The sequence below is a fragment of the Parasteatoda tepidariorum genome, chromosome 1 (assembly GCF_982258835.1).
Source record: "Parasteatoda tepidariorum strain Cologne lab strain chromosome 1, Ptep-v5.0, whole genome shotgun sequence".
Classification (NCBI taxonomy): Eukaryota; Metazoa; Arthropoda; class Arachnida; order Araneae; family Theridiidae; genus Parasteatoda; species Parasteatoda tepidariorum.
Genome location: NC_141755.1, coordinates 30,315,196 through 30,330,030, shown reverse-complemented (window position 1 = coordinate 30,330,030; position 14,835 = coordinate 30,315,196). Strand labels below are relative to the sequence as shown.

General features: G+C 30.2%; 1 protein-coding gene across 1 annotated transcript; it reads left to right on the top strand.

Moving 5' to 3' along the window:
• Positions 1-1,012: 1,012 nt before the first annotated feature.
• LOC139425463 (uncharacterized) lies at positions 1,013-3,575 on the top strand. Its single transcript, XM_087151666.1, has 2 exons — positions 1,013-1,399; positions 3,498-3,575. The coding sequence occupies exons 1-2, from the start codon at positions 1,013-1,015 to the stop codon at positions 3,573-3,575; spliced, it is 465 nt and encodes a 154-aa protein (XP_087007792.1).
• The last annotated feature ends 11,260 nt before the right edge of the window (positions 3,576-14,835 follow it).

Here is a 14,835-nt window from a genome sequence, read left to right as displayed (position 1 = left end):
ACATAAAATTTCATCATTGACTATCAAAACTCTTAATTTTAATTACGTATTAGGGGACTGGAAAGTAATGTCTTTTCAGAGCATTAAATAGTAGTTAGTCTTAAAAGCCAATTTATTTTTTTTATCCATTTCGATTCATTTTCGATCCGGCATTGAAAGATGGTTGCGAACGAGTCTGAATACATTATTGATTAAAAATAAAATCTTGATAACGAATATCAAATGCCTCAAAATGACATTACATTCCGGTCCCCTTTATACAATAAGAATATCGCTTTGTGGTACATTCATTTTATGTTATCAATATAAATGTTAAGTATTTCTTTTACCTCGTTTGTGTGTAATATATTCTTTGAAAGTAAGTTTTTTCTTAAATGAAAAATTCAAACTTTTAGTGCATGAATCTTTTAGGAAACATTAATATTAAAAAAGATGGATTTTCTTTTTAAATTTTTTTTACTAAATTTGGACCTACTTGAGACTAATAGGCCTACTTGAAGGCAAAAAATGATACTGTCGACTCTCGGGTCGATCAAGTGGATTCAGTCAAGATCTGGGATGTGGAAAATTCTCCACCGACTGAAGCTTGCTATTATAAAACTTAGAAACAACAGAGTGGCTGGTCCCTACTGCATTCCATCTGCACTTTTAAAAGTTGATAACTAAACTAAACTAAACTCAGTGGCGCGACAGCCCATAGAGGGCCAAGGCCTACTGTGCCCATCTCAGTTTTCTTGACCTTGGGCTCTGGGGTGCAGGAGCAGATGTTCCGGTCAGGTGGTCAGCCGAAAGCGGAACCCCCAGTGTTTAGTTCCCAAGCATGCTTGGTACTCATTTATCGACCCACTGAAGGGATGAAAGGCTGAGTCAACCTTGCCCGGCCCGAGGATCAAACCAGGGACCTGTGGCACGACAGCGCGAAGCGCTACCGCTCAGCCACCGGGCGTCAAAAAAAGTTGATAAACCTGAGCTTATTACTGCTGTCCATAAAATCATGCTTAAAATTTGGGATATGGAGAAATTGCCCATTGAGTGGGAAGGAGGCTCTATCTGCCTTCTCTTTAAAAAATCAGACTCATTTGAGTGTCGTAACTACAGAGGTATTACTCTCCTCAATACGGCATATAAAATCCGCTCCAATATTCTTTTTATTAGACTCCAGCCTTTTGCTGCCAAAGTGGTTGGAAACTACCAATATGGATTTAGACCTCAAAGATCTACCATTGACCAAAGACAAATCCTGGGGGAAAAAACTAAATATAGCATTAAGACTTTTCACTTATTTATAGACATCAAGGTTGCCTATGATAGCATCAAGAGGGAAGAGTTGCTTGAAGCAATAAATGAATTCGATATACCTGCGAAGCTTGTTACCCTCACCAGCGTTGCAATCAATAATGTGAGATGCTGGATTAAAATTCAAACCCATCTTTCTGAACTCTTTTTTAACTGAAAGAGGCCTGCGTCGGGGTGATTCCCTTGCTTGCTTACTTTTTAACATTGCTTTAGATAAGAAGATCCGAGATAGTGGATTGAACCAAAGAGGCACTCTCTGGAATAGGTCTCTTCAAGTTTTGGCCTACACTGATGACATCGATATAATTGGAAGATCATAGAGGGATGTCAAAGAGGCCTTTCGAGCTCTCAAAGCTGCCACAAATATGGGCCTTTCTATTAACGAAGATAAGACGAAATTCAGGGAATTTTCGTATTCAACTGTAAATTACAGTGCCCTTCTACGTATTATTGGTTATACCTTTGTAAGAGTTAATGAATTCAAATACCTTGGCACTGTTGTTAACCATCAAAACATACTTAGAGCGGAAATCAACAATAAAGTCAAAATGGCTAATAAGTGTTTCTTTGGACTGACGAGACAACTAAGATCGAATCTTCTCAGCCAAAAAAACAAAATTAAAACTCTATAAGACTCTTATGCTTCCTGTGCTGCTTTATGAAAGCGAAACTTGAACCCTAAATTCAGGTATACAGCGGACACTAGTCACCTTCGAAAAAAAGATTCTCAGAGCCATCTTTGGCGCAATACACGAAAGGGGGTGCTGGTGAACCAGATATAACATCGAGCTCTACCGACTCTGCTAGCAGCCCCAGATTACTCAAATAATCCGCAATAATAGGCTGAGATGGCTGGGCCACCTATGGAGAAGCCCTGAAAATAGCGCCACGAGAATCGTCATCTTTAAGAACCTCACGTCCAAAAAGCAGATCCCCTACTAGATGAAAAAGCAGATCCCTTCCCTTCAACTACATCAGAAATGACCTGAAAATCCTAAGAATAGAAATTGGAAGATAGTTGCCACGGATAGGAGGCGCTTGCATTTGCCAGTTGTTGAGACAGCTAAGACCTGCAAGGGGCTGTTGCGCTGACAAAGAAGAAGAAAAAATTAAATTTAAAATTGTTCTTTAAAAATTAAATCTGGGACACATATTAATTAAAACTTGATATTTTAATTATTTACAGGCAAAGTTACATATCAACTTCAAAAAGAGAGAATAGAATTTTAAAGCAGCAATAATGTCAAAGCTATATAGATTTAGCAATGAAAGTTATTCCAATAATTTTTCAAAAATTTTAGCTTCGAAGTAATTGTATGTTAAGAAAACTGTAAATCTTTCATTAGATAAAATTTTCAACAGATTTCGCGAAAATAATAATTTAAATAGTTTTATTACTCGTATTTTATATTATCGAATTAGTTATATCAAGCATCAGAAATTCAATATCAAGTAGTTAGTATCATGTTAACATTAAGAATTTAGAATTGAATATTTTTTATTTAAGATTTAAAATATAATATCCCTACTAAAATTAGATTTCAACTTATTTCGCAGAATAGGAGTAAAATTCTAACACTTTCGGATCATGTAATTCAATTCCAGTTAAGAATGATTAATCTTTAATCCTTGCAACTTTACAATGACAACTTTAATCCTTGCTATTGACTTTTATTGTTGAAGGAAGCTATCCTGGGAATTGTTTGCCAAAGAAGAATTTGATATTTGACTCGCAGAGAAATTTAAATGTAATTTTTATTCCCGAGTTTAAAAAGTTCGCTACACGACCGTTTCTCTTCGAGGCTTAGTCATGTATTCTGTTGAGTTTTGAAATTGAATTTCGAAACCCTTTTTTAACTGAAGGACTGCATAGGAAAGCTCACAGGAAAAATAATCCATATGCTTTATACTTTATACATATATAGTTACAAACTATATTCTTCGTTAAATATAAGTAAATCTTAATTTTATTCCAGTATAGATTGTGTTTGGAACTAAGTTCCATCATTTTTTATTAGTTTTGACATTTCGCATGTCATTAAATATTTTGGCATAATGTTTTAGATCATTTGAAAGCGGATGTTTTGTTCCGCCTGAATTAAAGCTTTTTTTAAAATTACTTCACGTTAATTTTGCTACGATTAAAATGAAATTCCAAGTTGAGAAAATTTTTGAGAACTTTTTTTTGCTTATAATTCAAGTTCTCTTTAGCCACTAAAGCTGATCGTGACACTTGTGGTATGTTTAAAGAGGACACCATTGCTAAAATATCCGCTTGAGTCTGGTACGCTAAGTTTAAACATGAAATTTTTTACCCGAAAGACTCACCTCGAATCTGACTGTGGAGTTAAGTTCAATGAAACGTAATATTGATTCACAAAATGGGGAAAAATATACTTGAGGGTGCCCCTGGGCGAAATTGGCGACTTATGTTTGGCGCTATTCCTGTTTGCGCGGAACACCGTGGTAACAGGCAAGGCGGCCAAAACATAATGATATTTCAACAAAACATCGGATAAAGCTTGCAATGAACCCAATATAAGCAAAATTAATAAACCCAATAAAAAGGATTTTGAATCGAAGCAAAAATTAATGGAGTAGGCGCGGAAAGAAAAGGAAAAAAACAACAACTCACTTCTTCATTAAGGTTAAATATTCTCAGATTTAGGTGCACAGAAATATCTAATAACAGTTAGATACTGTCTAAATTTATCATGAATAGAATCTGTGTACCTCCATCGCCACATAAATTCGGCACAATAGGAATCGAAAATGGCTTCTGTAATACCGGACTAGTGGTGACATTTTTTTCTTAAATCCCTTTTTATGACTGCCCACATACCTTCGATCTTGTAGACCAGATTCAAAAGTAACCTTACCAGCCGGTATCCTGCGTAGAAGTAACGGACCTCTGAAATTACAACCGTTAAACATTTAAAAATAACGCTAAAATCTAAACCAATCAGAATCGCGATTGGGTTTCAACATCACCCAGCTAGGCGATCAACCGCGATCACAACTTGGCGAGAATCAATGGGCACCCTCAAATATACCTCAAATATACCTCAAATATACCTACCCACCTTTTGCCCGAAATTTCACGTCAAATGGCAAAAGAGGTGAAGAAAATAAAATACTCCCATACTTTAAAATTGGGAAAAAAATAATTAAAACGGTTAATTAATCTAACCGACCACAGTATTGACGTAAAATATCCTCAGTGATAGACGGATCATTGGTTAGAGTTCCCTTGCAATCAGGGTAACCGTGGGAAGTTTTCGTGGTTTTCCTATCTATGTGACGCAAATGCGGGTTAATTCCATCAAAAAGTCATCCACGACTGCAAAATTTCTCCCAATGCATGTTCCACTGTCTTCTGGATTAGGTTCAAAATTACAAGGCCACGAAGTTGAACATTGGTATTCATAAACCCAAAATTGGGTCGGTTGTTCAACAACAGTTACAAAATGAAATAAAATAATATTCATGCAAAAAAATTAGAATTTTTTTACTTAAATTCAAAAATGTATCAATGATCTAATTTGTAAATGAGGGAAATATCAGTAGTGAATAACCGTTTCTCTGAAATCTAAATAACTAAAAATAGCAGCAAATTTGAAAAATTATTTGCAACTGAGCCATGTTTGGAAAAGTTTACCTTCAATACATGAAGCAACACCGGTGTTTCATGCAGAGTTCCAAAACCATTAATTATTATGACGCTAGTTATAATATTTTTCACGTAATTTGACCTAAATTTATAAAAAAAATAATGAAAAAAAAGTATAAAAATATGTTTTAGTAAAAATTATGCTTCAAGGGTTAACAACAAATATTTATTGCCATAAAGAATGATGTTCAGTATAATTTTTCATCTACACTGGACTATTTCAACACGGCACATAATTTTTATCTTAAAACTTCAAAAAATAGCATTATCAAGATACGTATTCTCGAATACTATTCAGCAACTTAAGAAATGCCAGACATACTAAAAATGAAAGAAGAAAAAAGATTGATTACAACGCGTATTCCAAACAGATGTATCTCAGACAAAATTTCCTTTTATTTGATACAGAAGATTAACAACTGTTGAAATACTTTTCCATACATTATTTTCCCTCCAGTGAGTTTTTAAATTCTGATATATATTAATTGCCAATTTTGCTCATTATTTGATCATATCCTGGCGGTACTGAGCACAATCTGAGTGCTTCCCCTATGCATGTCCTCTCAAAACTAATACTCAATCTCGTGGTAAAGTCACGTGATCACATCTCCCATCTGGGTCCTTCCTCTACAATAGCTTATTACTGTGAATCAATAATGTAATTATGTTCATTTTAGATCAGTGTATATATATATATATATATATATATATATATATATATATATATATATATATATATATGTGTGTGTGTGTGTGTGTGTGTGTGTATATGTATCCTTCAGTTAAAAATATTTTTTGTGAATTTCTCGGGTGTTGAGGGATCGACTATAAATTACAAAAGAAAACAGGTTTTTTTGAACACCTTATTCTTGAAAATCAAGCAAAAAGCTATCAAATTATATCGATTACTTTGCTTAATATTTGCAATAACTGCATTAAATTTCGTAAATCTGCATTAAGGATTTATGGAGACAAATTTTTTTTTAAAAAAACTATTTTTTTCTCTTTTGTTTTTATTGTATTAGCTTTTAAAATACTGAGTAAAATTAAACAAAGTTTTTGGAACAATCAAACTACAAAATCATTATTTTAAAATTTGCTGAAAACCAATTGCGCAAGATATGAGTATTTAAAGTAGTTATTTTATGCTGTGCATGCGCGAAAAAATTCCAAATTATTTTTGCAAATTTTGCGGTGAATCTTATTTGACAACTAATGAAAGAGGATTTGTTTAAGTATCTTCATTAAGTGAAAATTTTCATGCAATTTATCCTAAGGATAAGGGGTTGTCCACACATTAATTTCGATCTAGCTGCCTAGTTATTATAAGGCGGGGCAATTTGTAATACTAGATAATATTTGTGGTAAATCCTTGAAAATTTTGAATTTTCTTTCAAAAAGAACTAAAACTATGTAGGAAATTGCTTAAACTTTTTATGCTTTTAATATATATAAATCAAGTTTTTTTTTATTAGTCGCCAAATACGATTCACGACAAAATATGAAAAAATAATTTTTAATTTTTTCCAAGCATGCACAGTTTAGGAGAATTACTTTAAATGCTCAAATTTTGTTAATAAATGTTTTCAAATTTTAAATTGCTCCAGTACTTTCGTTTCCTTTTACTTAAAATTTTAAAACTCATAGCAAAAAAAACATGAGACAAAAAATTAGTTTTTTATAAAAATGTTCACATCTCCATAAATGTTTAAGCTACAGTTTTGAAATTTTCTGCTGTCATTTCAAATTGAGACAAAGTAATCAATATAAAGGATGTTTATAACGTCCCGGACCCGATTTGAGGTTTAATAACTCATAAAACAATAAAGATAGATTAAAACTAATAGCATAAATGATTAGATAGACTCAAAAAGTTTCATGACCTTTGTCAATCAGTTTCCACGTGTGCCCCCCTTCGTCGCACGGAGAATATCAAGTCGATAGTCAATTTCACGCCAGGTAGCGGCAAGCATGTCGGCATCCACAGAGGCTATTGCGGTTGTAATTCTGGCTTTTAGGTCATTAATGTTCGACACGATCCTCCTGTAAACATTGTCCTTTATAAATCTCCAAAGAAAAAAGTTCAGCAGTGTTATATCGGATGATCACAGCTTGTGTTATATAAGATGATCTGGGTGGCCAAGGAATTGGACCTCCTCGACCAATCCATCTTCCTGGAAAATGGTCATTCAAAGAGCTACGAACGATGATACCCCAATGAGGTGGTGCACAATCTTGTTGCAAAAAGACATGTGGCTGAAGCTCTTCTAGTTGTGGAAATACGAAGTTTTCCAACTTGTCTAAGTATACGACTGATGAGACCATCTTTTCTGCAAAAAAGAAAGGCCCAATGACTCGGTCGTGCACTAGTCCGCACCACACATTAACCTTTGGGGAATCCCTTTGTGTCTCACGGTATTCATGGGGGTTTTCAGATTCCCATATGCGCACATTATGGCAATTAACAATGCCGGAAATATGAAAAGATGCTTCATCGGAGAACATGCGCTTCATAAAACCGCAATAGCCTCTGTGGATGCCGGCATGCTTGCCGCTACCTGGCTTGAAATTGACTATTGACTTGGTATTCTCCGTGCGACGAAGGGGGCACCCGTGGAAGTTCATTGACAAGGGTCATGAAAATTTTTGAGTCTATCTAACCATTCATGTTATTAATTTTAATCTATCTTTATTATTTTGTGAGTTATTGAACATCAAAATGGGTCCAGGACTTTATAAACACCCTGTATATACAAGTTCTTTATTATTAAAAATTTTCTGCCGTACAATGCTGAAAAATACTTGTTTTCTTTCCTAATTTATTGTTGGGCCTCAAACACCTAAATGCTTTGAATTTTACTGCAAAATATTAAAAAATGGCATGAGCTAAGTACTTCAGACATTACAAAATAGTGATCTTAGTATTCCTTGAAAAATTTGAAAAAATGTCAAGAACTGTATTTTATATATATATATATATATATATATATATATAAAGCAGGAAGACAAAATAATGAAAAGATGTAATATCTTCATCAGCTCACACGATTGTTTCCTCAAAAAAGAGTTTCTAATACTGTAATACTGTATCAATTTAGCCAAAGCAAAATATATCAATACAATAGTGTAAAGAGCCCTATTGAGAAAAATTTTAAATGAAAATAGAACACATTAAGTACTAAAATATACCAAGCAAAAAACAGAAAAGGAAATGTAAAGAAAATAAAGAACAAAACACAAAACGAAATTTATAAAGGGCAAATTGAACTTACTCATACCGGAATCTTTCAAGAGTGATTTAAAATATTTTCGTAATAAAATTGCCTGATTACAAAATATGAAAGCAGAAGGGCAAATAGAGCTAAAAGAGCAAATAGAAGGATTTTTTATGTCATGTTCTTACTGCAGTACTTAAGCGCGTCTTGTTCGCTAGTTAGAAAGGATTTGTTCGAAAATGGATGTGCGTAAGGTAATAATATTATACTGGATAGTTTAAATAATTTAAATTTTATAATTAATAAGGAGGATGTTTAATTTTGTAATTTTAATGATTTCAGAAAATTGACATTAATTTAAAAAAAAACTAGAGCGTGAAAAGTACAATTTGCTTTCCTAGTACAGATTTTTAGCTCCACATTTGCCCGAATTGGATTTGCACATGGTAAATACGTAAATTAACACAGTTTTTAGTAAATTTATTAATATTAACACACAATCATATCAAAGATTTTATACAAAACATAATTACTTTAGTTGAGTATTCTTTTTTTTTCAATCAAATTTTGAAAGAGTTTGTCAATTTGTTTCTTTGGATAAATAAGCATTACTTCATATTCGTTTAATTCTACTCATTTAATTAAAAATGGTGTTTAAATAGATGTTTTAGGAAACACTAGAATTCTTAGTTCCATCAGTTTATTTACATTAAAATTAAAATCATTTCTTTTATCGTATAAATCAACAAAGCAGATGTTTTCTTTTTTTCTTAATACCCAAATCCAAAAAATAAAAAATTAATATTATCATCACGATTACAAAGAAAGATTAATTCCTCCTGGTAAATATTATTTAACGAAGGTGCATAATCTTGAAAATTAAAGATAATTAAATCATTAATAAATCTAAAAGCAAATGACTATAATTTATTAATGACTATAATTAATGACTAAATTTAAGACTATAATTTTTTTCATAATTATGCAAAAATAAGTGAGCCAAGAGAGATGAAAAATTAGATCTTTGTGATATTCCTTCAATTTGAATAAAAATGTGTTTTTCATTGCAAATATAATTAATAAAAAGACAAAAATTAATCAGAATTTCCCAATAATCAAAATCACAATTAAGGATATTTTTAAAGTCATAGTAATAACTCAAAAGAATATCTTTTACTTTAGAAAGGGGACTGCTATTGAAAATATCCTAGAAAGGAAATGTCGCAATAGAATTAATTTTATTTTGTTTAATAAATTCTAAAATTGGTTGGTTATTAGTGATTATTCACGAAAAACCTTCTTTAATAATACAGTTAATAATTTTATTTAAGTAGTTAGAGAAAATAGTGCTAGGTTTTGTTAGGTAAGTATTAAACCCACATGTGATGTTCTAAATTTTATAAGAATTTTATGAACTTTTGGACTGATAAATAATAGCGGGAATTGTATATTGCTAATTTTAATTTTTAATCTCTGGTAACTAACAAATTAAACGCACTTCAGAATTGCAGAAAAAACTTGCTAACAAGTTCACTATGTTATACAAGTTGTTATACGTTTAGGTTCGTAAAAGAAGCAAACTAGTTCCGAATTCCTAAAATCGTTGACAACAAAATTGTAGAGCAATAAAAACGCATGTTCTTCTTTCTATACAAATGAAAAATTGATTTTGGCGCAATATATCATTAATCCTAAGTAAATAAGAAAAAGAATATTATGTAATATGTAATTAAAAATTTAAGGTTCAGCAAATATAGTTTATTGTTTTATTTAGAGCAAGAAAACTATCTTCAAATTTATCGAAGAATGTCCCACAAACCGATATTCAAATAATTTGAAAAATATGACAGAAAAAAAATATGATAGAAAAGAAATCAGATAATTCAAATCAAACAAGCATTTTGAAATAAACTGGTTTCAGAGAATAGAAACCGTCACACATTCCAAAATTTTGTTAACGAAAATAGGAAACATTTTCGCAAAAACTTTACTTTTGTCTCTCAAAATCTAATTACTTTCTCTCAAATCTGAGAAAATTTTGCCTCGCAACTTCAACGCATTCTTTTTGACTAACGATAACAGCCCCTTTGAAGTGTGAAGTTTGCTTACTTTTTTTATATCAGTATCGGAATACCTGAAATTAATTTTCACTTTCAAGCTTCTTCAATCCCATCTAGTGTAAATAAATTAAAGTAACGTTGCCATAGGAAACAAAAGTTTTAAAAAAAAAGGTGCTCGCAATGACATCTAATTAGTTTCTTAAAGTCATGAGGTTCACAGTATTAGTTATTTTCTGCAGAAAAATTTGAAAACGAATTTTTCTTTATTATCATCAAATTCCTAGTGCTTTTTTAAATTGGGTTCTTGCACTTATGGAAGAAGAACATCACGAATACCCACACATGTGACCTATGACGTCAGTGCCAGTTGATTGCTCAGAAGCAAACTATCTTGCTAAAGTTGAGCAAAGTTTCTCCACATAAGTTAGAATGTTAATTAACGTGAAGTTAATTGATTACAGCACCATGTTGCGCATCGAATTTGCTGCAATATAATTCTTTCTTGTCAACATCTTTTACTTAACTTAAATTTATTATTTTATATATATATATATTGTAACCATGATATATATTTGTTTTGTGTACCAGGTAACGTTGATGCATAATTCGTTTGTTTATGTTTTACATGGTTTCGTGCCTGTCATTGTGTTAAGTAAGAAATATACAGTGAAAGAACTGAAATCATTGAGAAAGATTCTTTGGGAAAGAATATAGAATTGATCTTTTGCGAGCTTGGCTAACTTGAAATAGAATGGAAGGAGCAGTTGTTAACGTAAACAAATGCCACGTTTCAACAGCCAATCAGGATTGAGGTACTCACACTACGTCACTTGCATGTATCCCATTATCTGTATTTGTGTACGGTATTTGAGCGATCTATTTCATCTGCGTACAGGGATTTAAAAAATGGAACGTCTCAATAATTTATGTCCCACAGATAGGATTTTTACGTTGTGAGATTTAATCTTAATGGCTTGAGGGACACATTAAGATTTAAACTTAATGACTGGAGGAATATACTAAGATTTAATATTAATGGCTTAAACATGTTAATTAATTTGTGCAGGCATAATAATATTAATCCATTTAATAAGGCTGTTTTTTTTTCAAGGAACTGCGTCAGCCTAAAATAACCCTTTTTTGTGAGTAATGTGCTATTTTCATAATTGCAGTGAGTTCGTAGCAGTTATTAATGACTGTTATGTAATATTTAGTCAGGTATCTTTAATCAGCGCTATAATTATCCTTAATCAGCTTGCTTATTTTAGTGAGGTATATTTAATCAGCGCTCTCTATGGTTATTCTGAAAATAGTAATAAACTCGAAAGGGGAAAAAAACGCTATTTTATGAAAGAGGAAAAAATGCATGTGAGCTGTTATGATCTTTAAAAAGTTACTCCAGTGCTGTTTTGCTTGTGTTCATAAAAATTTACAAAAATTGAAAATTATTCATTGACTTTAATGATTTTTTTTCGTTTGGGTGGAAAAATCTCGCCGAATCCTTTATCTAAAAGGTTTAATATCTTAAATTGCTTAGTTGAATATTCATTTTAAATTCGAAATAATCATTTAAAGGAAGATGTTTTTCGTTGTTTAAAACTATAAATTTGGCTGAAGTTTAAGGTATTTAAACCGTGACATATTTATTTCACTTAGCTTTTCGAAAAACACTAGTGGTAAGTTCGAAACTCAAATCCTACTATGTGGTTTTTCTCAATAAACATAACACTCTTAGATGGGATTGGATTTTGTCTCCCATAAGAGAGTGCAAGTAACTGAAATCTAGAAAATCAGGATTGTGACTAAAATATTTTATTTTAAGATTAAATTTTTATACTGATTAATAACTTTTATTGAAATTCAAAGATCTCGTTCTCCATAAAAATATATATTTAAAATTATAAATTCCTTGGCAACCCCATATCATATGCCTATAAATATTATTCATCCAAATGTTTTACACGAAGGAAAATAGACCATGCTTCTGAAGACGAAAAACAAAAACTGAGATTGAGAAAAATTTTATGATTAGCATATGAAAGACGTTCCAGAAAGTGAAAAAGAGCAGCATGAGAATTCCTTCCCCCTCTTTTAATGCAAAAACTTTTTTTATCGCTAGAAAAATTATTATTTACAATAGAAATGAATAAAAAAAAAGAATTTTAAATTTCAGAACGAGTTTGAAATATTGAGGCTCAAATAACTGTATTTCTTGTTGAAATGACTTCTTTGGCATTTACACGATAACTTTTATAAACAGGATATTTCGATTTGAACTAAATGTATTTAAGAAGCAAAAATGTGAAAAAATTTAGCATATATTTTCCTGCTTAAATTTAAATAAAAAGCCTTTCATGTTGATTTATTTCATGCAAAATTTTTCAAACTTTTGACATATATATTTACAAATGCTAATTATTCGTCTCTACAGAAGCGTTTAAGTATTAAAGGTTTATACTTAAGAGATTTAAATATAAAAGTTTTATATGTAACAGGTTTATATAGAAACTAGGAATAAAAAAGATGGATTAGTAAAATAATTTAAGATAAAGATACCATAATTTAAATAAAGATATCACAAAAATTCAAGGAAAAATCAAAATTAAACACAAACAGGATCATATAAGGCAAGAAGGAAGAAAAATGTGATGTACTTAAGAATATCTTGCAAAACTGATTTAAAATATTTTTGCTACTCAGTTGCTAGATAACAAAATGCGTAACTAAAGCGCAAATCGTATTTTTATGGAGCGTTCATACTGAAGTTAAGAACCGCATTTGCTTTCTCCGTTACTTTGAATTGGTTCAAAAATTGGATGCTCAAGGTAATAATATATTATACTGAAAAATTCAAAATTCATAATTTATAAGAGATCAAATTTTAAATGCATTTTAAATTTGATTTGTATAGAAATTATTAACATTTATTAAATAATATCAATTTTTTAGGTAAATATTGTTGCTAGTTAGTTTTAAATTTCAAACTATTTACAACAAAATACTGTTGTAATTTAAATTTTTGGGTGCTCCAAATATTCCGGAATTGGATGGCCAAAAATATTAATCTAGGTAACTAAAATTGTTTTATAATTATATTTTTCATTAATTATAAAACACTTTTACCTTAATGATAAATATATTGGTTGTTATAACCGTTTTTTTTAATCAAAGTTTTGAAAAGTAAAACCATTTGTTTTTCGGATATATAAATATTGCTATAGATTTTTTTAATTCCATTTATTTGATTTAAAATAGTATTTAAATACTTACATACTTCATAATCATGATCTAAAATAACAATTTCTTAACATACAATCCAATTCGCCAAATCAGTGAAATTTCATTACTAACCAACAATCTCCACCAATATTCAATTAAATAATTTATGTTATTCAAATAATTAATTTAATAATTATAATTTTTAGAAAAATCACGAAATTAAATGTTTAAAAGCTCAACTTTTAATTAATTATAAATTTTGAGCAATCTAGTGTAATATAATACTACCTAATGCAACCCCAGTTTTCAATCAAATCTAAAGTAATAGACAAATAATTTGTAGTTCTTAACTTCAATGTGAACGCCCTATAAAAATATATACCACTACCCTCTATTTGCGCTTTAATTTCCTACTTTATTATCTAGCAACTTAGTTACGAAAATATTTTTTAAATAACTTTTTAAATTTATACGAAAGTGAAGGAAATTTTCTCCTTTCTCGCTTTATATGTTCCTATTTGCGATTTATTTTGAATTTTGAGGAAGTTTTTACTTTTAAAATTATCTTAAAATTATTTTAATTTTTTTAAATTTTTTTAATCTCAAAATGTTTAAAATTATTTTAAAATTTACGTATTGTATCAGAGTATTTTCTTCCCTCCTTTCTTTTCTTGATGTGAGCTTGAATAAAATGTTTTGCTAACTTTAATTAATACATTTTAACTTTTAAACTAAAACCTTTTTCACTTCTTTGATTACTTCTTATTTCAATAATAAAAAATCGTCTGGATACTTAGTTTAAAGAAACTATCTTTAAATCAAACTTCCTTAAATTAAATTACCTTAAATAATCCAAATATTTGAAGATGACTCAAATACTTAGATTTTTTTTGCGGAAACGATTTCGTGTTTTGCTGTGCTGTGGTTGAATATTTTTTAAATTTAAATTTTTTTATCTGAAAATAAGTAACACGCTTACATTTTATTAAATTTCAAGAAGTTAATTTTTCTGACTTAAGGGATATGTTTTACATCAAATTAAGCTTGTGAAATAAAACATTAAAGTAAAATAAAAGTAAATTAATTTACTTTAATTAAAAATAAAGGAAATAAAAATAAAGTATTTGTAATACAAGAAACTGGAAATAACAATTAGAGCGAATATATTTTTACAAATAAATAAAGTTAAGAAATAATAAATAAAAAGTATTTTTATTTAGAGAATTACTTGATAATAATTATATCAAGCTAAATTTTTTATTTTGAAAACTTCGGCAATTTACTGTTCCCGCAGGTAAAATTTGTGAAGAATTCAGCATAAAAATTGTAGCTTTATACAATTATATAAATCTGCATTTGTACTGGGTAAAAGTTG

Bases quoted from the DNA above. Each gene is read 5' to 3' on its own strand.
- LOC139425463 (XM_087151666.1), top strand. From the start codon at position 1,013: ATGGAGAAATTGCCCATTGAGTGGGAAGGAGGCTCTATCTGCCTTCTC. The intron at 1,400-3,497 runs GTGAGATGCTGG...TTATAATTCAAG, and splicing joins CCAGCGTTGCAATCAATAAT to TTCTCTTTAGCCACTAAAGC.